Genomic DNA, 23,723 nt, shown 5'->3' with positions numbered 1-23,723 from the left:
TAATTAAAACATACAGAATCTAAGTGTAAACCTTACAGTTTGACAAGGTACCTCACCAAAGACTTCTGAGGAAGCTTAGCAGTCATGGTATAAGAGGAGAGGTCCTTTTGTGGATAAGGAATTGGTTAAGAAGCAGAAAGCAGAGAGTAGGAATAAACGGACAGTTCTCCCAATGGAGGGCTGTAGAAAGTGGAGTCCCTCAAGGATCGGTATTGGGACCTGTACTTTTCAACTTGTTCATTAATGACCTAGAATTAGGAGTGAGCAGTGAAGTGGCCAAGTTTGCTGACGACACTAAATTGTTCAAGGTTGTTAAAACAAAAAGGGATTGCGAAGAGCTCCAAAAAGACCTCTCCAAACTGAGTGAATGGGCGGAAAAATGGCAAATGCAATTCAATATAAACAAGTGTAAAATTATGCATGTTGGAGCAAAAAATCTGAATTTCACATATACGCTCATGGGGTCTGAACTGGCGGTGACCGACCAGGAGAGAGACCTCGGGGTTGTAGTGGACAGCACGATGAAAATGTCGACCCAGTGTGCGGCAGCTGTGAAAAAGGCAAATTCCATGCTAGCAATAATTAGGAAAGGTATTGAAAATAAAACAGCCGATATCATAATGCCGTTGTATAAATCTATGGTGCGGCCGCATTTGGAATACTGTGTACAGTTCTGGTAGCCTCATCTCAAAAAGGATATTCTAGAGTTGGAAAAGGTTCAGAAGAGGGCAACCAGAATGATCAAGGGGATGGAGCGACTCCCTTACGAGGAAAGGTTGCAGCATTTGGGGCTTTTTAGTTTAGAGAAAAGGCGGGTCAGAGGAGACATGATAGAAGTGTATAAAATTATGCATGGCATTGAAAAAGTGGATAGAGAAAAGTTTTTCTCCCTCTCTCATAATACTAGAACTCGTGGACATTCAAAGAAGCTGAATGTTGGAAGATTCAGGACAGACAAAAGGAAGTACTTCTTTACTCAGCGCATAAACTATGGAATTTGCTCCCACAAGATGCAGTAATGGCCACCAGCTTGGACGGCTTTAAAAGAAGATTAGACAAATTCATGGAGGACAGGGCTATCAATGGCTACTAGCCATGATGGCTGTGCTCTGCCACCCTAGTCAGAGGCAGCATGCCTCTGAAAACCAGTTGCCGGAAGCCTCAGGAGGGGAGAGTGTTCTTGCACTCGGGTCCTGCTTGCGGGCTTCCCCCAGGCACCTGGTTGGCCACTGTGAGAACAGGATGCTGGACTAGATGGGCCACTGGGCTGATCCAGCAGGCTCTTCTTATGTTCTTATGTTATGTTCTTATGTTATGTTCTTACAGTTCAGATGAACCTAATTGCTCTCTTTCCTTTAAAAAAGTACTATGTTAACACACAGGTTATTATAATATGTTTCAGCTCCCCGCCCCTCCCATACTGATAATAGGTGGTTAGACTAGTTGCTGATTTACATTTCCATCATTGTTCTCTGCATTTTTTTGTGCTTCAAGTGTCTTCTTGCAAAAGCTGCTTGGGAAGCAAAGAATTCATAATTTTTCTTAAGTCTCCCCTTCTGCCCCATGTTCACCTTCTTTAATTCTGCATTTTAGCCCTGCCGGTTCTTTTTGAACGAGAATTGCAAAACAGGGAAGCTGAGGAAGGAAGCAAAGTCCAACTTACCTGTGAGCTTAGCAAACCAGATGTGCCCGTGCAGTGGATGAAGGGGAATGAAGTCCTACAAGCCGGGGACAAGTATGAGCTGAAGCAGCGTGGGGTCGTGGCAGAGCTCGTTATCCGGGATGCAAAAAGCACTGATGCTGCGGAATATACCTGCAGCGCTGGTGAGCTGAAGACCTCAGCTCGAGTGGAAGTGACAGGTAGGCAAAGCCACTAGATCTGTCGTGCGCAGTTACATATGCCGTAATTTAGTAGCGGATCTTCATAGAAATGGCACGTGTGCTAAATTTGCTCATTGTAGTAGCATGCTGGATATAAACAGCATGTCCTCCGTTGTGTCCCTGGGGTCTGCTTTCCATCTCAAAGTGCGGTTGTATGTCTCAGGTCATACAAGTGTCAGCATATCATTCTCCCATCCATCACCTGTTCTTGAACAGGCCTGAGTTGAGTATTTGGCATATGGTGTGGTACCGAGGCTGCATAAAGAAATTTAATGTTTGTAGGATCTACATCTGAGAAAATAGTGTCTGTGGTGCACTTATTGTAATCTAAAGCAGACGTAGGGGACCTCTTTCAGACTGAGGGCCACGTTCTCTTCTGGGCAACCTTCTGGGGGCCACATGCCAGTGGTGGCCAGGGCAAGAGAGAAAGGCAGGCAGACCAATAAATGTGAATTTTATCTTGTACAGCAGGCTAGATTGTACACACACTCCCCCACCCCTCTCCATCCTTCATCCAGACAAACAAGAAGCATTATCAGAGTTCAATGACTCATTCCAGCCAGGGAAAAACACTCAAGGAGGGTGATGTTACGAATGGACCTTGAACTTCCTCATGAGCATTCCTGTGCATTCCTGTGAATTGCTGATGTTCTGTCTCCTCTTAGAGGTTAAGATTATCATAACTGTTATGCAGACCATTTCCTAGTTTGAAAGGAGCTATCCTGTCTCTTGCTAAACGCTTAGATTATCATAAACATTTCCTTGTTTGAAAGGAGCGCCTGTTTTTACTGGGTGACATTCCCCAAATTTCCATAGGAGTCAGGAAGTCTATACCTTCAGGCTTTCGAGATATGTACTCAGGGGCCACAGAGGGGCTGTCTCCCAGGAATCATTGCTGTTGCAGGTTTTCCAAACTCTGGTCCACTGAGGTGACTCAAAGATTAAAAATTCCCAATATTTGATAGGCATAGCTAGGGAGAGGATGTGTGGCTGGGGGGGCGTATTTGGCTTGAGGAGAGTCCCAAGGCCCAGATAGAGGCCTGGAGGGCTGTAATTGGCCCCCAGACCTGAGATTCCCCACCCCAGACCTAAAGAGATGGCTCCAGTGATGAGGTCTGACAGAGAGACGTCCAAGTAAGCCAGAAACTTAACCCTTGATCTTCCTGAGCTGGTCTGGGCTTTACCCCTTCATACTGTAGTTGGATACTCAAAGGACTGAATGCTCCTACATATGAAAACATTACTCGTACATAGAACACTAAGTGCCAGGGAGATGGGTTATAGCCTGGCCTTCTCCCTGAAATGCCAGTGTCCTATGGGCAGGTAGAGCTAGGCCTTTAGAGGCTGCCTTATTGAAGCCAAAACCATCAACACTATGTGAGTTTATCCATCCGTGCCTGCATACGAGGGGAGTCCTTGCAGAGCGTGTGGTGATGAGCAGTTTTCCCCACAGTGCTTAATTTGTTGTATCATTCCCCCTCTGTCCTGGTCATACGTTTTAGCTGTGCCAGTCCTTTTTAAAGAAGAACTTAAAGATATGGAGAAGGAAGAAGGCAACAACATAGCTTTGCGTTGTGTACTCAGCAAGCCGGAAGTACCCGTGGCGTGGAAGAAAGGAGCAATGGTCCTTCGGGCTGGTGACAAATATAAGATGAAGCAGGAAGGGTGTGTGGCTGAACTGGTCATTCACAATGCAGAGCCCGAGGATGGTGGTAGATACGTCTGTGATGCCGGAGATAAGCAGAGCACAGCTCAGGTCAAAATCCACGGTAGGGCGAACGGGGGTGCACACACCTCACTATCTTGTTCCTTTCGTTTTTGTATCCATTCCCTTTGAGTTTCAGCTTGCCAAAGTTTAGCAGGAAAAAATGTGGTATGAAATTGTAATAAGTTACAGGATTGCAGCAAGAAGTTATGAGACATAACCTCAGCTGCTTGTGCAGAGCCTTTAGATGCCATTGGTCGAACTGCTGAGGCCCTAGAGAGGGACAGACAGGCAGAAGGGCATATCCAAAGAGGATTAGAGTAGGCAAGGCCGGAGGGAGAAGGAATGGGACATGGAATGGCCCAAGAAGAGTGGGAGGAGGAGATGACTGGAAGGGAAGTAAAGCCAGGTGAAAGAAAGCTAAGAGAGGACAGGTATAAGTGGCTAGGAACTGCAGAGGTAAGGAAGGCTGAATCAAGTTTACATGTTTGATTTAAAATGATCACGCAAAATATTGGGCTGCAGACAGTGTCATATATAACAAAATCAGATAATAATGCTGGTGATTTTCAGATTTATTTATTTTTAAAAAATCTTTCATCCTTCAGCTGTACCTACCCATTTCAAAGAAGTACTCAAGAACATGGAAGCCACACAAGGTGGAATAGTCACTCTGCACTGTGAGTTGAATAAGTCCGCTCCAGTGGAGTGGATGAAGGGGCAGAAAGGTTTGAGGCCCAGCAACAAATACAGAATGAAGAAAGAAGGAACAGTTGCTGAGTTGACAATCCATGATCTAGACCTGAAGGATGCTGGGGACTACACCTGTGTCTCTGGAGACCAAAAGACAACAGCTGTCTTAGCAGTGAATGGTAAAAACTCAAGGCTACGCATCCTTTGGAATGGTTCAGCCGACTTAGCAGTTTATGTCCTTGCAAAGCTCAGACTTCTGCTCCTTTGTGTTGGCCTTCTCTGTCACGCTGGCATGACACCCCCTGCTTTGCTCTTTTCCAGTTTCAGTGGATGCAAGGTGTTGCTGTTGCATGCTTATGTGATTTGTAAAGGCCTTCTTGGCAAATGACATGGCATGACGTGCACAAGGCGTGGGATATACGGTGTAGTTCCATCATCCTCATTAAGAAAAGGTTGGCAGTTTACATCTGAGTATTCCAATTGCCTTGTTGTTTACACTTCTTTTAATGGGGCCATTCATTTCTAGAGGTAATCCCATTCTGAAGTTCCTGCTCCCCCTCCCCTCAAAGTTGGAAATTGGCAGGATTTGCTTGAATGCATGTTGAGGATGGTTCCCTGCAACTGAGCAGTGAGAATTGCACAGTTCAGCAGCGTGTCACAAGGAGAGAGCGCTTCTGGTTTTTGACACGGTATCTGTTCATTCTACGTCCTTCAGCCTTGGCAGTGCAGTTCAAAACAGGACTGAAGAATGAGGAAGCAACAGAGAGTGGAACCACCACTCTGCACTGTGAGCTGACTAAGGCTGCCGACTCCGTTGAGTGGATGAAGGATCAAAAGGTGTTGAAACCAAGCGACAAATACAGAATGACGCTAGAAGGTCGCTTTGCTGAGCTAACCATCCAAGATTTGGAATTGATGGATGCTGGAAGTTACACCTGCGTGTGTGGACAACAAAAGACCACCGCATCTGTGAAAGTGAATGGTAATAGAGCTTGCATCCACAGTAAAAAGCTGCTTACAGATATGCTCAATTGAGCTCTTAATATTCTTGCTCTGTGTCCTTGTGGATTTGTTCCTGCTGCTCTGCTAGCGTTTCTTTACCTTTCCTGCACACACCCCCCCACCCTGTTTTGATACACAAAATATTGCAGTTACTCATCTTCCTGCAAAAGCTCCTCACGTTTCTGCTACATGGTGGCCTGGTAATTGCTATTATTTATTTAATTTATTAAATTTATATCCCGTCCTTCCTCCCAGAAGGAAGATGCTCCTCATTCTAGGAACAACTCCTGTGTAGCTAAACCTTTGCATTCGTCCCCCCTCTTCCAGAGTACTGTTGGCAGATGCTTCCCAGCAATGTGGAACTTTCTTGTGCATGAGTGCACCAAACCTCAAAGGTCCTACGATGAATTGACCCTTTCTTTCTGCCCATATTGCATTATTTAGCACTGCCTGTATTTTTCCAAGAAGAACTAAAACGCAAGGAGGTTACGGAGGGTGAGACAGCTACACTGCACTGCAGGCTGAGCAAGGCTGCCCCCGTGGAATGGCAGAAGGGGCAAAGGGCACTCAAACCAGGTGGCAAATACCAAATAAAGCAGGAGGGTCCTTGTGCTGAGCTGGTGATCCGTGACTTGGATGTGGCAGATTCTGGGGACTACACTTGTACATGTGGAGGGCAGAAGACTGCAGCTAGCTTGACAGTGAATGGTAAAAAAAGAGAAAGAAATACATCTTTTATATTACTATATATTCTTAGTCTTCTGTTACTATTTTTCTTATGAAATTAAGTCCAATACCACCCTTTTTAATCCCTACATAGCACCTTCCTCCTTTGCTTAAAACATCCTTTCGATGGGGATTCTGGAATTTTCTCCTCATAACAGTAGAAACAATAGAATGAACCTTCTCAAATGGATGTGTGCCCTGCCCAGGCCCATAAAGGTTGGAAAGATTCACTGGATCTTTATAATACTTTGATTTCCTGAGAAAATGGGTCTGTATATTTTTGCTGAGTCTTGATTCAGTGAGACCCAAAGAATTCTGGGAAAACCGGTCATAATATATTTACTCATTCATTTCAGTGGGTCTGCTATGAGTAAAACTTACTTGGATACAACTCATTTCTTATTTCTTATTCTTTGTTGTCTTTGGTAATTTGGTATGATGTACAATAGTTGTTGTTTTTTTAGTTCTAAAATTCATAAGTAAGATATCCAAAGAGAAAGCTCATTTCAGTCTCCAAATATGTCGGTTGTTAAATTCAAATGGATGAAACCTAACTGAAAATTGCACCATTGCTGGTGAAGTATTAATTACTAAGTTACTGAGATGCTAAAAATGTTCCTAAATAGAATGGTACCAGCAAAGGGAGGGACTTCCGATCAAGGCCCCAAATGTTGGAGTTTATCATTCAATTCCAAAACTCTGCAGCTGGTCAGAATAGGTTTCAACAGGATAAGCATAATTCAAATAAAAAAAGTTAATAGTAATAATAAAAAAATAATAAGCATAATTTAAAGCAACAACAAATCAAGACCCAAATAAATCACTCCACTGACACTGATAGTACACATTTAATTGCTTGCTAAGAGAAGAGTAGTTCACAATCTTGGAGGTCTCAGTTTTGATGGACTCTTGTCCTGTCATTACCTTCGCCCTACAGTCCTGCCTACACTTTTCACCAAAACCCTGAAGGACGAAGAGGCTACAGAAGGCAAAGCGGCCACTCTGCAGTGTGAGCTAAACAAAGCCTCTGCCACTGTAGAGTGGAAGAAAGGACACAAGATCCTTAAGCAAGGCAACAAGTATAAAATGAGGCGGGAAGGTGCCATTGCTGAACTGGTCATCCAAAACCTGGAGCTAACGGATTCTGCGAGTTACAGCTGTGTGTGTGGAGAGCAGCAGACTGTGGCATCTTTAGAAGTCAAGGGTAAAAACTCCCAATAGGCTTTATGTAGTTCTGCCGTTCACTCCATTGGTTTGTGGGTAGTTTCCCTTGCCTTTTCCCAGTCTTGTGGATCTTGCTGAATTTTTGGTCACCATGGCATGAAATGAAAGATTCAAGAATGAGGCCTTGCACATTTCGAACTGTGGGGCCCTTTTTCTGTAATTATGTCCACTGAGGGAGACCAATTTCATAGGCTTGTTGGTTTCGAAAGTATTGCCTAAGAGTCAATGGAGTTTCTGAAGTTCCCATCAATGGAAGTGTTTTTAGTTGATTGCATTCCAGGCGCAGCCTTCTTAAGAACATAAGAAGATCCTTGTTGGATCAGCCCAAAGGCCCCTCTAGCACTCTGGTCTCACAGCGGCCAAGCAGATGCTCCAGTGGAAAGCCCACAAACAGGACCGGAGTGCAAACAGCACTCTTCCCACTTGAGCAACTGGAATTCAGAGGCATATTGCTTCTGACAGTGCCTTTTTAGTTTTAAGGATGCCCAACCAGGCATACAGGCGGGCTCCGCTTATACGGCGGGTTCCATTCTGGAGCTCCGCTGTTCAGCAGAAATCGCCGTAAAGTGGAACCCCATTGACGGTAATGGGGCGTGTCGCGCCAAAATGACATCAAAATGGCACGCGACAGAAAAAAAATGCTGTAAAATCGGAACAAGCACCTTAATGCGGGGACTTTCCCTGATTGAAAGCCACTGCATTAGTGAATCGCTGTAAAGCGAAGCGCTACTGTATAAAGAACCCTGCCCCCAGAGGCTTGAGGTGGTGGCAGTGTGTTCAGCATATAAAATACCCCATTAAAACAGATAACCCATAATAAGTACTAAATTATTAACTAACCACCAACATCCGCTAACTTAATCTGCACCTTCAAAACCCTTCTAGAATCATAGAATAGTAGAGTTGGAAGGGGCCTATAAGGCCAACCCCCTGCTCAATGCAGGAATCCAAAAATCAAAGCTAATGAAAAAGGTGTTAACTATCACTCTTTCTTGGAATATTGTTTGCAATGCAGGTCCACTGTTATTTTTATTTATTTATTAAATTTGTATCCTGCCCTTCCTCCCAGAGCGGCAATGGGTCAGGTCAGGACAATGGTTATGGGTCAGGATGTTGAATAAATAATAAATCCCAAGATTTTCAAGTCTCTGTGTGAGAAGACTTTCTTGGGCAGACTGGAATCCAGATGTCTCTGATGCTACACCCAAGGTCACGCCCCTTCCTAATTCCAGATATACCCTTCCATCCCTCCAAGTGAAAATATTTCCCCAGGTGCGCGATGCCCTTTGGTGCCTCTAAGGGATGGAATATCAGTGGTTGCATGAAGGGGTAGCAGGTGCAATGAACTCAGCTTCTTGCTCCATCCACCACTAACTTTTGCCTTCTGTCCTTATTTTCATCTTCTCAGCCCTCCCTGTGCTTTTCAAAGAAGGACTGAAGAACAGGGAAGCTGTAGAAGGTGCTACGGCTTCTCTGCATTGTGAAATGACCAAAGTGGGTGCAGAGGTGAAGTGGAGGAAGGGCTCTGAGTCCCTCAAGCCAAGTGATAAGTACCGAATGAGGCAGGAAGGTGATGCGGCTGAACTCTTGATTCGAAACCTGCAGGTGGAGGACACAGGAGATTATGCCTGTGTTTGTGGAGAGCAGAAGACAACGGCTGTCTTGACTGTTCATGGTAACCAAATGTTCCACGTTGCACATTGCAATAGTAATGCCTCAGGATCTGCCTTCTCTATGGGAATACCTAATTTTATGTTGTCTTGGCTTACTGTTTCTCACCTTTGTTCTTTTCGATCTGTCTGTTTCTTCGTTGGTCGCTTGTTAACATACCTCATATTGTGCTTGCCTCCAGTGTTGGTGGAAGTGTCACAAATTGGTCTTTCATGTTATGGCCAGTGGTCTCTACTGAAATCCCACTTGTAAACATTTGCATCTTCGTTATCTGCTGGAAGCACTAGAGTAACACCTTTGTAATGCTGGAGAACATCAGAGGTGTATGACAGTGGGACACTTAGAATGGCTCATCCTACACACTTGCTGCTTACTGATCTTCTATCTGATATCATTCTCCTGTTCTCAGTCTGTCATTTTATTGGCCTTGAATTAAGAAGCTATGATGTAAGTGCTGGAAATTCAAGGCCACTCTTTCACACCACTAAGGCAGATTTCTATAGCTTGAAACCATCTCTGACAGATATTTAACGGGACACTTCTTGAAAGCTTAGCTGTGACCCATTTTAATAGTTTTCTATTTTGCTCATCGCAATTTGGAAGTTTTCCATGATAGTTTAACATGTTATTTTGTGACCTGGATAGTACAGTTCTGTGCATCCTATTTTATTTTTTCCTGTATTTTCAATATTCTTGACTACTGGTCAGTCCAAAAAGTCATATTTCTGAACAATCACCTGTCAGGTATGCTTTAATGACAATTGTATAGGTCCCTGCCATTTCTAATATTATATGATTCTATATAGTCCAACTGTCTTGAAACATTTCTTCCAGCAGTCACTGATGCTTTTTGCTCAGTCTTTCCTCTCCCGCTAATGAAAGCACATTCTTCTTCGTTGAAATCCTCTCTGTTTCCTCAAACAGCTTCCTGTGTTACAGTTTCTGGATCAAAATTACAAAAACAAATAAAAAAATGCAAGGCTCCACAGAGCTGTGGCTCCTGAAATAAGACGTTCCCTGGAGTAAAAGAGATTTGAGAGATTTTACTTGTTTGTTGTTGTTATGTGCCTTCAAGTCGATTATGACTTATGGTGACCCTATGAATCAGTGACCTCCAAGAGCATCTGTCATGAACCACCCTGTTCAGATCTTGTAAATCTGGCTTCCTTTATGGAATCAATCCATCTCTTGTTTGGCCTTCCTCTTTTTCTACTTCCTTCTGTTTTTCCCAGCATTATTGTATTTTCTAGTGAATCAGGTCTTCTCATTGTGTGTCCAAAGTATGATAACCTCAGTTTCATCATTTTAGCTTCTAGTGACAGTTCTGGTTTAATTTGTTCTAACACCCAATTATTGGTCTTTTTCGTGGTCCATGGTATGCACAAAGCTCTCCTCCAACACCACATTTCAAATGAGTTTATTTTTCTCTTATCCACTTTTTTCACTGTCCAACTTTCACATCCATACAATGAAATCGAGAATACCATGGTCTGAATGGTCCTGACTTTTGGGTTCAGTGATACATCTTTGCATTTGAGGACCTTTTCTAGTTCTCTCATAGCTGCCCTCCCCAGTCCTAGCCTTCTTCTGATTTCTTGACTATTATCTCCATTTTGGTTAAGGACTGTGCCAAGGTATTGATAATCCTTGACAAGTTCAATGTCCTCATTGTCAACTTTAAAGTTACATAAACCTTCTGTTGTCATTACTTTAGTCTTTTTGATGTTGAGCTGTAGTCCTGCTTTTGTGCTTTCCTCTTTAACTTTCATCAGCATTCGTTTCAACTCATTACTGGTTTCTGCTAGCAGTATGGTATCATCTGCATATCTTAAATTATTGATATTTCTCCCTCCAATTTTCACACCTCCTTCATCTTGGTCCAATCCCGCTTTCTGTATGATATGTTCTGCGTATAGATTAAATAAATAGGGTGATAAAATACAACCCTGTCTCACACCCTTTCCGATGGGGAACCAATCTGTTTCTCCATATTCTGTCCTTACAGTAGCCTCTTGTCCAGAGTATAGGTTGCACATCAGGACAATCAGATGCTGTGGCACCCCCATTTCTTTTAAAGCATTCCATAGTTTTTCATGATCTACACAGTCAAAGGCTTTGCTGTAGTCTATAAAGCACAGGGTGATTTTCTTCTGAAATTCCTTGCTCCGTTCCATTATCCAACGTATGTTTGTGATATGATCTCTGGTACCTCTTCCCTTTCTAAATCCAGCTTGGATGTCTGGCATTTCTCACTCCATATATGGCAAGAGCCTGTGTTGTAGAATCTTGAGTGTTACTTTACTTGCATGGGATATTAAGGCAATAGTTGGATAATTACTTCATTCCCTGGGATCCCCTTTCTTTGGAATTGGGATTATATATTGAACACGTCCAGTCTATGGGCCATTGCTTAGTTTTCCATATTTCTTGACAAATTTTTGTCAAAATTTGGACAGATTCCTTCTTAGTAGCTTCTATTGGTATGCCATCTGTTCCTGGTGATTTGTTTCTTCCAAGAATTTTAAGAGCAGTTTTTACCTCACATTCTAAAATTTCTGGTTCTTCATCATATGGCTCCTCCATGAATGAATCTGTCATCCTGTCATCTCTTTTATAGAGTTCTTCAGTGTATTGCTTCCATCTTCCTTTTATTTCATCTCAGTCAGTCAGTGTGTTCCCCTGTTGATTATTCAGCATCCCTACTCTTGGTTTAAATTTCCCTTTCATTTCTCTAATCTTTTGGAATAGGGCTCTTGTTCTTCCCTTTTTGTTGTCCTCTTCTATTTCTATACAGTAACTATTGCAATAGGTCTCTTTGTCCCTACATACTAGTTGGTGTATTGTTGCATTTAGGGTTCTGACCGTGTTTTTATCTCCTTTTGCTTTTGCTTGCTCTCTTTAACCATTTTAAGAGTTTCTTCAGTCATCCATTGAGATCTTTCTCTCTTTTTAACTAGAGGTGTTGTCTTTTTGCATTCTTCCCTGATCACGTCTCTGACTTCAGTCCATAGTTCTTCTGGTTCTCTGTCAAGTTTAAAGCCTCAAACCTGTTCCTTATTTGATCTTTATATTCTTCTGGGATGTTATTTAAATTGTATTTTGGCAATATGATTGCTTTGTTGTTGTTCTTTAGCTTTACTCTGATTTTTGTAGTTGCCTGATTGAAAATGTCCCATTCCCGTCCATTTTAATTCACTCACGCCAAGTACTGTAATGTTGATACGTTCCATTTTTTGCTTGACAATTTCTAACTTTCCCTAGTTCATGCTTCTCACATTCCATGTTCCTATTGTGTGCGTCATACAACTCCGGACTCTCCTTTTGCATCTGTGTGCATCAGCCTCTGGGCTTCCTTTCGGCTTTGACCCAGCTGTGTCATTAGTCATAGCGCTACTCGTACTTGTCCTTTGTTCTTCCCCAGTAGCTTGGTGAGTGCCTTCTGACCTGGGGGTCTCATCTTCCAGCACTATCTCGTGTTGCATTTTGGATACTCTGTTTATAGGGTTTTCGTGGTAAGAGGTATTCAGAGGTGGTTTACCATTGCCTTCCTCTGAGTTTGGATGCATCTTAGACTGGTGTCTCAGCTTTGACCATTCCGCCTTGGGTGCCCCTGCTAGGAGTCTAGCCTCTTGGTCTAGACTCCTGACGGCATTGCTCTCAGCTTCCTCAACACTCTCAAACCCCCTCACCACGTTAAGGTGTGCATCCTAAAGGGGGAACTTCCAAAAGTATATTGAAATTCCATTTGTTCGTGTACCTGCATTGCAGCATTTGTGCAAGAAAACGTTGGGTGCTGATTATATACTATTATTTACTAGCAGTGGAATCTCTGAAAGTCCTGTTGACACGTTCTGTCCTGCAGTATAAGTTGCATGCCAATTGTTTCATGGTGGCTGGAAAGTCTTTGGATGGCATGTATCTCAATTCGTTTTCATCTGTTGCAATCCACTCTTCTTTAAAGTCTTGTACAACTGCCTTTACTGGTGGTGTCTGTTTCCCACATAAAGCAACTTGCCTACTCTGTTTTGTCCTTTGCCATCTTGTTGGGCATTAACCCAATGGTTGTGGGGGTCTGTTGGCCTAGTGGTCTCTCTTTCCAATCCGAAATGCTTATTTGCTGGCATGGAGGATCATAGAATCAGGCCTAGAATTGCTGAGTATCACAACTGCAGAACATATTGGAAAAGAGGGGTCTAGGCATTCAGTTGCCAGTTCATCAGTATGGAAAACAAATTCCTAGTATAAGGTGCAAAGCCTTGTTTGATGACAGGAAAGTGACAATTTCTCTAGTGAGTGCTTGGTTCTTTCTGTTTTCCTCATTTTTGAGGGGCAGGGTGTACCTTTTTCCATTTCCTGGTAATGTTTACATCTGTTGTCATACTCAGGGATGGTTTGTTTGTGTGATGTTTGTGTATTGTGTATACATTTATTTAGTTAAATGTAAATATGAGTTTACATTTATATTTAATTTGTTTGTATGATGATGTTTACGTTTCTGTTTCTTTTGTGAGGATGTTGAATGCTTGTCATATATCAATTATTTGTGGTGAGAAATATTTATATGTACTTGTTTGTCTTGTAGGAGTTGTGCTCTGAAATATGATGAAATGAAGTCATTAATTGTTATTTCATTTCAACAAACGTTTGGGTTAACATTTCCATTTCCATTTAGTTTTTTTTATGTGCAAAATGTTGTTGGGAAACCTGAATGCTAGAAAATGTTTCCTTTTTATGTTTATGGTTTTAAGTTCATTGTTGAAGTTTATAATCCCAAGGTTCCATTGGAATTTAAAATGTGAACATTTAAAATTTCCAGAACCTTTTGAAATTTTGATTTTGGACATTTAATGAAATGGCACTGCTCTTTCAAAAGAGTTTTGAAATGCTTTACGTGTGGTTCTGCTGTTGATGAAAGGAAGCCAGAGTCTGCTATCTCAAAAGCCCTCCCCCTTCATTTGAAATGTGCTGAGCTTAGGAGACAGCTGATGGGATCCGGAATATCTGGATCACCATGACACACTCTCTGTTGCTCTTACTCCCTTCAGCTCTGCCTGCACGTTTTCAAGAAGAACTCAAAAGCCAAGAGGCTACGGAATTTGGGACAGCCACTCTGCGTTGTGAACTAAGTAAGGCTGCCCCAGTGGAGTGGAGGAAAGGGGAGAGGCTGCTCAAACCAAGTGACAAATATAAAATCAAACAGAAGGATAATGTTGCGGAACTGACCATCCATGACATCACTGAGCAGGATTCTGGAGATTACTCGTGTGTATGCGGAGATCAAAAAACATCTGCTTCTCTAACTGTGCATGGTAAATATTATATGTATATAGTTGTGTGACATTGACACCATTCCATACTATGTCTCTTAAAACTAGATTCTCAGTCCATGTGAAATACAGTCCACCATTCTAGAGTAGATTTCTATTAATAGTAATAATAGTCCTGCTTCTTTTTCCTGAGTCCCATTTTTTCTCTCCCTTAGCATGGCAGAATTGATGTGAATATTTTAACGTTAATATATCCATAGTTTTGGACAGTAACTAAATCAGTGCTGAGATCCCGTGGCCCAAACAATGATGATACTGCAGTCTTCTGATTAGCATATTTAATCTTGCTCTGTGTATGTGGATAATAATACCACTTATATAAGTAACTTGAATCACTCAAGCCATAGTCTTCTCCCAAAGGTCACTTAGCTGTAGTGTGGGGTAGTACACAATCCTGGTTTTGGACACAAGTCGAAATGAGCACTTTGAATCCTGTGCTGGGAAAGGCAGAGGGCAGAGAGGAGGCTCTTCTCAAAGGAGCTGCAGGTGTTCCATGCTCCCAACTTGATCCTTAGCCCAGATATTCTATGGCCTGGTTCGCATGACACGCCAAGCCAAACCTTGGTTACAGCTCATGGTTAGTAAGGAGGAGTAGGTCCCAGTTTGTATGACATGCTAAGCCAAAAAGGACTGGGGAGGAGATATGGGGCTGGGAGCTCCTCTCTGGGAACTGAAACGTTTGCACGGTCTCACTAAGCCAAGGTTTGGTCCAGCATGTTGTGCAAACACAGCCAGTAGAGGGGTGTGTGTGTGTGTGTATGTGCGTGTGCGTGCGTGCGTGTTTGGTGGTGGTGCAGGGGAGGATTTGACTTCTCTCTGGTCTGTTTTGCTTTCACAAATATGAAGCCGGGACAGAGACAGTAGGCGGTGGCTTCATTAGGAGCATATAATCCTGCATGGCTGCAGGGTTAACAAGCTGGTTAAGAGTTTTTTCAACAGAATGAGTGGCCTAAGTGGGGGCATTTGGTATGGTGTGTGTTTTATTCTGGGGAGGCTGGGTAGAAAGGGAGTGTAGAGGAAAGGAGACAGGTCTATAGGTTGGAAGATATGGAAAAATGCATTTGGGGGGGTGGCTGGTGGGGGAGACTTAGTCGTGACTCTCATTGCTTAAAAACCTGCAGCAGCACTGAGCCTGTTTTAGTGGGTTGCACTGTGTTTTTCAAGAAATCATTGGAATATCAGATAGTACATACATTAAATTCTTTAATCTAAAATTAGGTCTGTCAATACATTTAGGAAAAATTCTACTGTCCTCTATGCACTTTCTATCAGTTCTCGTCTGTAACACCATTTCTCCTGACTGTCTTGGATAGTTTGCCCATTTTCTCAGAACTCCCTCAACTGGCAGAAACAGTGAAAATGCATCTGGGTTGATAAATTATGTCATGGAAGCTATGCAGAATACAGAGATGTATAACGCTCCTGTACAAGTAAACACTGAGCCACAAGTCTTATTTTTTACAGGAAACCCAAGTCCTAGGTCAGTGAACAATCCTAGCAATATGCACATGAGAGGTTCAAGGAGCAAGGAACTATTTGTCTTCAAAACAGCTTTCTTTCTTCTCAGTACTCCCATTGTGTGTGTAACAGTCTTCTTTCTTCTCAGTGCTACAGTGTACTTAAGGTTCCATGTATGGGTGTATCTTTTCCCTCTCCCCACATTGGTACCTTCTTGCAAATCAGAAAAGCCATACTGTAAATAACAGGGTAACTCATGGATAAGAGGAATATCCTGGACTCTCCCAACTGTTGTGAATTTTAATGTGCTCTTTGTGGTCTTCAGCCTTACCTCCACGTTTCAAAACTGAGCTGGAGAACTTGGAGGCTGCAGAAGGTGGAACAGCTACTCTGCAGTGTGAGTTGACCAAGGCTGCAGCTCCGGTGGAATGGAGGAAGGGCAATGAGGTGCTCAAGTCCAACGACAAATATGAGATGAAGCTGGAAGGTGTTACTGCTGAGCTTGTCATTCACAGTTTGGAACTGGGGGATGCCGGAGATTACAGCTGCACCTTTGGTGATTGGAAGACCTCAGCTTCCTTAACAGTGAATGGTACATTCAAGGTTCTATTTCCCATTGTCAGATGCAAACCAAATAATATCAGGAAGAGAGTCAATATCCTTATCTGTTTATCTCCCATGTCTCCAAGAGACCTAAAGAGGGTTACAACATTGGTAGATTATGTCTTGTGTTCTATAGCCCAAGGCAACAACTATAATGTTTAGAAATCAGGGAAGCCAGAGTGTTCTTTCCACAAGGATGAAGGTAATATAGAAGTACATGAAATATATACACAGTGGGTTTGGATTTAATGGATGTTCGGAATAAAGAAGGTTCTGCGGCATCTTCTTTTCTGTTGCATATATTTTGCCTGTTCTCCATAGTTAATATGTTCAGGCAGCCATGGGGTAATATTGGTCCTATTATATACAAGTCATGCTGATTCTACTGGTATGTTGATTCTGTTGCTGTGAATCATCCTAGGCAGAGAATTGTGAAGGGATGTCTTTAAACTTAAACTTTAAGTCTGGGGACTCCCATTGTGTGTGTAATTAAAAAAAATTGCAGTGTGGAAGGTTTAAGCAAAGGGCAAGTATGACCAGAGCTTGGAAAAGTTACTTTTTTGAACTACAACTCCCAGCAGCCCCAGCCAGCATGGCCACTGGATTGGGCTGATGGGAGTTGTAGTTCAAAAAAGTAACTTTTCCAAGCTCTGAGTATGACCCATGGAATCCAGCATGAAAGCCCCTTCTTTCAATGTCTGTGCACTGTGCAGATGTTGGCATTGATATACTGTGTTCATTCTAAACTTCTCAGCCCTCACTGCCCTCTTCAAGAAAGGCATGGAGGATCAAGAGGCCTTGGAGGACGGGACTGTCACTTTCCAGTGTGAGTTGAGCAAAGCCGCTCCGGTGGAGTGGAGGAGGAAGCATAAGTCACTCAAACCGAGTGACAAATACAAAATGAGGCAAGAGGGTGCTGTCTCAGAGCTGGTGATCATCAACCTAGAACTGAAAGATGCCGGGGAGTATTCCTGTGTGTGCGGCAACCAGACAACAACTGCAGCCCTGATGGTGCACGGTAAATCAGTGTGTCCGAAATATCTGTGTAGTCTGGTGCTCCTTTCCAATTTGTCCTCTATGTATTGATGTCAGATTCTCCTTTGTGGTGTGCTGCTTTTGTCATATCCTCCTAACCCACTGGAAATCCCAGTGCATGTTGCTGCACTGATTGTCCCCTTGGTCTATTTGCTGTTTCCCCCTCAAGTTCTAGAGTAGTGGTTTTCAGACACTCTCCTGGGGGGGAATCTAGGGTCCTGCACAAGATTATTAGGGTTCCTCAATGAGAAGATCTGTAATAGAAGATCAACTTTCCTGGAAGACAGCTGGCCCACCCCCACCCCCACCTTTTCCTTGTAATGTGCAACTTGCCGGCAAATGTGTTCTTGATCATGCTCTTGGGTCACCTGAGCTGGCAATGAGGCACAAATGGGCTTTGCCCATGCTCTCTGTGAACTCTGTGTGTGCTCTAGAACACTTTTCAGAGCATCCTTAGATTATCCCCCTCATTGAAGGACCCCAGGCATTTCTATAGATTTTTTTGTCAGTTGCTTGTGTGGACATGGAGTCTTCAGTTGTCTGGCTAATGCACATTGATGGCATCTTTGTGGTATGTCCATGTATGTGGTGCTGCGGCCTCACTTCACCCAGGAAGGATACCGGCATGACAAATGTCAAACAGTAGCAGCGGAGATCTATTCTTTCCACCCGCATTGAGAGAATGCAAGGTTGCTGAGAGTATTTGCTCCTTCTTTATTTCATAGCCCTACCCGTACTTTTCAAAGAAGAACTGAAGTGTGTAGAAGCCGCAGAAGGAGAGACAGCCACCCTACATTGCAAGCTCAGCAAGGCTGCTTCTGTGCAGTGGAAGAAGAGCAGCCAGCCACTGAGGCACAGCGAAAAATACATAATGAGGCAAAGGGACACTGCAGTGGAGCTGGTGATCCATAACCTAGAAGAGGAAGATTCTGGCGAGTACACCTGTGCATGTGGCAACCAGCAAACCACAGCTGCCTTAGCAGTACATGGTAATGCCATCTGTCTAAAAAGAACTGTAACCTTTTCCACCATCCCTTCCCCCGTACATGTTGTATATGTTGCTTGCCTATGGGGAACGGCCTTGTCACCTTGCATGTTCAGAGATATGCACCACTGTGTTCCACCCCAAAATATTATCTGCTGCAAAGACCAGATCAAATATCTGCTCCAGATTTTGGATCGTATCCTTAAGACTGCTTGATTCCCTAGCTGGCCTGCCCTAGTCCCCTCTTCCAGGTGCTCTTGGGCCAAAGTATGCATTAAGCCAGAAGATGTGTGGCTGAGCTTCTGATATTAAAAACAAACAGAAAAATGCTGTAATGCAACCAGAGGTGAGGGCTGCAAATTGTATCAGGGAAGTGGCAAGGCAGCCGGTTATACCAGAACTGGGCCTCGAACTGCTTTGTCATGTCCATCGCAGTAGGCATCTGGGTACTTGTGTTTTAACAGTCTTACCATGTTGCATCCCTCAGCTCTGCCAGCCCTCTTCAAAGAGCAATTAAGGAATGTGAAAGCTACAGAGGATGGGACAGCCACTCTGTGCTGTGAGCTGACTAAGCCTGCTCCAGTGGAGTGGATGAAGGGGCAGCATTTCCTCAAGGAGAGTGATAAGTACAAGATGAAACAGGAAGGTTCTGTTGTTAAGCTGATGATTCAAGATCTGGAACTGACAGATACTGCCGAATATTCCTGTGTCTGTGGAGACCAGAAGACAGCAGCTTCCTTGACTGTGCATGGTAAAGAAATTATATACATGATCCCCTTCCGTCCCATTAACTGCACATTGTCTAGAATTTTATTTAACTTCCACATGTTTGCGTCTGCCATTTGGATTTATATAATTTCTGTGATGTTGTCTCTGATTGTTGGGCATGATCTGCCAACATTTCTCTAGCCACAAGCGCGGTTGAGATAAATGGCATGTTCCCAATTCATTTCAATGGGTGTTTCTACAAGGTACGTTCTTTGTCTTGTGAAATTTCCTATTGACTCTGGTAGGCCTGACCTAAATTGTGAAGACAGGAAGCTGTGTTTGCAATTGTAAGAAGTTGTCATCAGCTTCCTGACTTTAAAGCTTTATTATATATTTAGATTTCTCTGTGACTTTTTTTTTTTTGGTTCTCTTACGTTGTGTAGTCGGCAGTCTCTCTCCTCTTGTTTTTAGTTTTAAATGCAGTGTTTCCGTTCTGTGATCCTCAGCTGTGCCTGCAAGGTTCAAATGCAACCTGAAGAACATACAAGCCACAGAAGGCGGTGTGGCCACACTGCACTGTGAGCTAACCAAGGTGGCACCAGTGGGATGGAAGAAGGAGCGCAAAGTGCTTCAACCAAGTGAGAAGTGTGTCATGAGACAAGATGGTGTCATTGCGGAGCTGGTGATCCATCAACTAGATCTTCAGGATATGGGAAATTATACCTGTGTGTGTGGAGACCAAGAAACTACAGCATCTTTGACAGTAAATGGTAAACTATGGGCTGTAAATTAATGTATGAGAATCTGCTTTGAAATTTGCCAGGTTCACCCTAAATAAATACCTGTCAGAGCAGTACGACAATGGAACCAATGACCTAGGGAGGTGGTGGGCTCTCTAGCACTGGAGACTTTCAAAAGGCAGCTGGACAGCCACCTGTTGGGTATCCTTTAAGCTGGATTCCTGCATTGAGCAGGGGGTTAGAGTTGATGGCCTTACACGCCCCTTCCAATATTACTATCCTATGATTCTATGATTCTAAGTCTGCCTTCCCCAACCTGGTGCCATTCAGATTTTTGGACTACAACTCCTATCAGGCCCAGCCAGCACAGTAGTAGCCCAAAACATCTGGAGGGCAACAGGTTGGGGGCTGCTTTAAGTTCTCCTCTATAGCAGTGGTGGCTAAACTTTTTGGCAAGTGTGCCATTAAACCAATCCAACACAGTGCCTGCTCTAGTCTGCAGTACAGCCAGCATGTAGCTCCCAGTGCCATGGAATGGCCAACCCTCTTGTCTACTGAGCTGTGTCATACAGAGCACGATAGTGCTGGAGGGTAGGCCTGACCTGATGCCATAGCCCAACCCATGAGTCTTCATGCTCCTGTCCTGTAGAGCCACAAACCTCCCCAACCTGTGCCACGTGTGGTTCTCACGGTATAGACTGAGTTTCCAAACTCTACAGAGCACCTATAGCTCTTGTTTAGACTTTCAGACACAAAATTAAAAAGCAGATGTGGTAGTCAGTAATAGTACAAAGGCCCTACCTCTGAGTGTCTGAAGTGCATGTGGGGGATCCAGCGTGCACCTGGAGGTCCACTGGGACAAGAACATCAGTCTGCACCCCGCCAATCTGTGTCTTCTCACCTCTTTCTGGATTTTGCGACTAGTGCTGTTCCAGACCCTGACCCAAAATCAAGTTCTCATCTTCATGCCATGTACTAATCTCACTGTTCATCCTGAGCACCCATCGTTTGTCCTGGTCCTGCCTGTGACTCCTGGTCTTTCCTACCAGCCTTGACTCATTTTCCAAAGAGTCTGAAGATATACCTTGTTTTGAGCTTTCAGAAGGGATGTAGCAAGCTGCCTTATCCTGAGTCAGAGCATTGGTCCATCTAGCTCAGTACTATGTTGACTGGCGGCGGCTTTTCAAGATTTCAGACAAGGTTCTCTCCCAGCTCTTCATGAAGATGCCAGGGATTGAACCTGGGACCTTCTGCATGCAAAGCTATGCTCTAGCCCTGCGTTACCGGCCTTCCCTGAAGCCTTGTTCATAATACAGCTAGCACAGTTTATAATACACCTAGCACATTACACCTGCTGGTCCAGAGTTTGGGGGATTTTCATATGTTTTGCTTTTTCTATTTTACTTAGCTCTCCCTGCATTTTTCAAGGAAGAGTTACAGAGCGAGCAGGTTGCAGAAGAGGGCTGAGTAACACTATTCTACAGGGTGAGCAAAGATGCTCCAGTGGTATGGTAGAAAAGGCACAGCCTGCTAAATGCAGGTGGCAGGTACACCATGACACAACGAGAGACTAATGCAGAACTGGCTATTCACTGTGGAGAGGTGCAGGATGCATGAGATTATACCTGTGTATGTGGAGATGAGCAACAACAGCTACTTTAACTGTACTTGGTAAAAAAAAAAAAGGATAATCTTTATTATTATTATTATCATCATCATCATCATCATCTTGATTAGAAGGCTTCCTAGTATCACTTCTAAAGTTTTATGCAACATCTATCTCAGCCATTTGACATTTTGGTTTAAAATTTTTATTTATATATATTAAATTTTTAATTCATCTCACCTTTCCCCCCCCCCCCGTCGTCTTTAGGAACAGGACAAGACCAGCCAGGTTTAGTCCTGGTCCTGCCCCACTTCCAAAGTCCTCCCTACTTTGCTGAGACCATTCCTTTGAAAATGGGGATGGGGGGAGGCTTCATAGGAGCTTGAAACGCCAAAATCGATGTCAAACTTGAATCCTGAATTTAAATTGTTCCCCAATTCCTCCATTGTTGGTTTTGTTTATAGGGAGTCTACTGTGAAATACAATGATAAAGTACAAAATAATTGCTAGACTTTCCAATTGCACAAGCCGGTTTTCTATCTTATCCTTCATTTAGATCTCTTTCCCCTTGTTCCTGTGGCCCTGAGCAGCCACCTGTGTTAAATGCTAACAGTCCCTCTGTCTGTTGTATCCCTCCCCAGTCTTACCTGCCCATTTCAAAGAGGAACCACGGAACCAGGAAACTACCGAAGGGGATGATGCTGTTCTTCGATGTGAGCTGACCAAGATGGCCCCAGTTGAGTGGAGGAAGGGGCAGCTGGTTCTCAAGCAATGCGAGAAGTACACACTGAAGCAGCAAGGCGCCATTTCAGAGCTGGTGATCCACAGTCCAGATGAACAGGATGCAGGGGAATATACCTGTGTTTGTGGAGACCAGCAGACCTCCGCAACCCTAAGAGTCCATGGTAAACAATACTGGAAAAACAACTGGCTTTTCACAGTGGCTTCTGTAATGTAACAATTTTGGAAGCACACTTCAGCCTCTCTGTTTGCCTTCCTTAATCTGTTTCACTATTGTCCCCACTTCCTTTTCTTTTGGAAAACCTTTAATGAACTGGTGGCTTTGTATGTGCAAGAAGACTCCTGCCATCTTCATTGTCATCATCTTGGCTTCATCTGATGCCCCTAAGCCAACTACTTTACGTTGCTCTCTTCCAGCAGAGTCTTCCTTTCTCTTCCTGACCTCCTTCCCACTGTAAACATCCTATATATGTGTGTTCCACTAGCGATGCCTGGGGCAGTTCTGGTTGCACCTGGTTGTTTCTGTGTTCAACCTTTGTGCATCTTATGTGCATGTCTCTGTTGAAGTTTTATTTCTGAGCAATATAGTGGATTCATCACACACACATACACACTCACATACACATATGCCAAGAAAGCAAGCAATGTCTTCTGTAGCTACCAAGCAGATGGGAATCCGGTGGAACTACGTTACCTGAAGGAGCCCAGCATATGATGGGAAACCATTGTTGCAGGAAGAAAAAGGGGAAAAAACACAGAGGAAAATGGAATATGCTCTAGTACTACCGGCAATCAACTGTTTGTTAGGCTCAGCATGTTTAGGAGAACTCTCCTTCATCAGGAGTTGTGTAAGCTGTTTCTTACCTTCAACAAAATTTGGCTCAGAAAGGTCCAAACGTTAACATTTTTCTCTTACAGTGTGCCCGCAGATAACTCTAATCTCAGGGTGACACTCCTGTTTAGAATACAAGGCTGATGCTGCTTAATACATTTCTGAGAAAATTAAAAACCATTGTTGCCAAATCAGGGTCTGTGGCATGGATGCAACAGTAAATACAGCTTGAATTTTGAATGCTGGGAAGAAAGTAGGATCACAGCGACATTTCAGAATTTTCTACAGGCTCTGTTTCATAAACCAAGTTCATCTAGGCCAACCAGCATTCTGTTCCAGCAGCGACCGCCCAGATGTCCCTGGGAGCTCACAAGCAGGATGCAAAGGAGATCCCCATCTTCTGTCAACATCTGTCCCAACACCTGTTGCTTAAAGGTATTCTACACCCCTGGATGGGAGATTTCATTGCTGTTGCTGGTGTAGCCATAACAGCAGCACCACCACCCCATACAAGAAGGAGGCATCAGAAGATTTGGGGAAACCCAAGTTTTGCAGAAGTATAAAGACGTGGGAGGGAACCTCCCCCCCACCTTGCACACACACTAAAAACAGCCCAATGATTGCTGACTATGCTTAGTGGCCACAGAATGCTGGCTGGGTGACTATGGGAGAAAATTGAAAAGTGGAGTGTGTGTGTGTATCAGAGAAATCTAATGGAGTGACTACTGTCCTGACGAGCAGCACGCTACACTGCAACATTTTGTTGCAGATCCCACTTGTTATTTC

General features: G+C 43.6%; 1 protein-coding gene across 10 annotated transcripts in view; it reads left to right on the top strand.

Annotated features, from left to right (window-relative positions):
• OBSCN (obscurin, cytoskeletal calmodulin and titin-interacting RhoGEF) overlaps window positions 1-23,723 on the top strand; it is a 277,846-nt gene that overhangs the window by 93,052 nt on the left and 161,071 nt on the right. For 5 of the 10 annotated variants that reach the window (XM_061585957.1, XM_061585963.1, XM_061585961.1 and 2 more), the window contains exons 33-46: window positions 1,594-1,860; window positions 3,384-3,650; window positions 4,195-4,458; window positions 4,995-5,261; window positions 5,726-5,989; window positions 6,945-7,211; window positions 8,640-8,906; window positions 13,948-14,211; window positions 16,013-16,279; window positions 17,045-17,308; window positions 18,051-18,314; window positions 18,798-19,061; window positions 19,525-19,788; window positions 22,006-22,269. In XM_061585957.1, the coding sequence (XP_061441941.1) occupies window positions 1,594-1,860; window positions 3,384-3,650; window positions 4,195-4,458; window positions 4,995-5,261; window positions 5,726-5,989; window positions 6,945-7,211; window positions 8,640-8,906; window positions 13,948-14,211; window positions 16,013-16,279; window positions 17,045-17,308; window positions 18,051-18,314; window positions 18,798-19,061; window positions 19,525-19,788; window positions 22,006-22,269 (3,714 nt within the window). The remainder of the gene's footprint in view (window positions 1-1,593; window positions 1,861-3,383; window positions 3,651-4,194; window positions 4,459-4,994; window positions 5,262-5,725; window positions 5,990-6,944; window positions 7,212-8,639; window positions 8,907-13,947; window positions 14,212-16,012; window positions 16,280-17,044; window positions 17,309-18,050; window positions 18,315-18,797; window positions 19,062-19,524; window positions 19,789-22,005; window positions 22,270-23,723) is intronic. The other 5 variants (XM_061585960.1, XM_061585958.1, XM_061585962.1 and 2 more) reach the window with 5 other exon arrangements.

The sequence above is a fragment of the Rhineura floridana genome, chromosome 10 (assembly GCF_030035675.1).
Source record: "Rhineura floridana isolate rRhiFlo1 chromosome 10, rRhiFlo1.hap2, whole genome shotgun sequence".
Lineage (NCBI taxonomy): Eukaryota > Metazoa > Chordata > Lepidosauria > Squamata > Rhineuridae > Rhineura > Rhineura floridana.
Note: the sequence above shows the minus strand (reverse complement) of the source record. Positions and strands in the feature narration are given on the sequence as shown.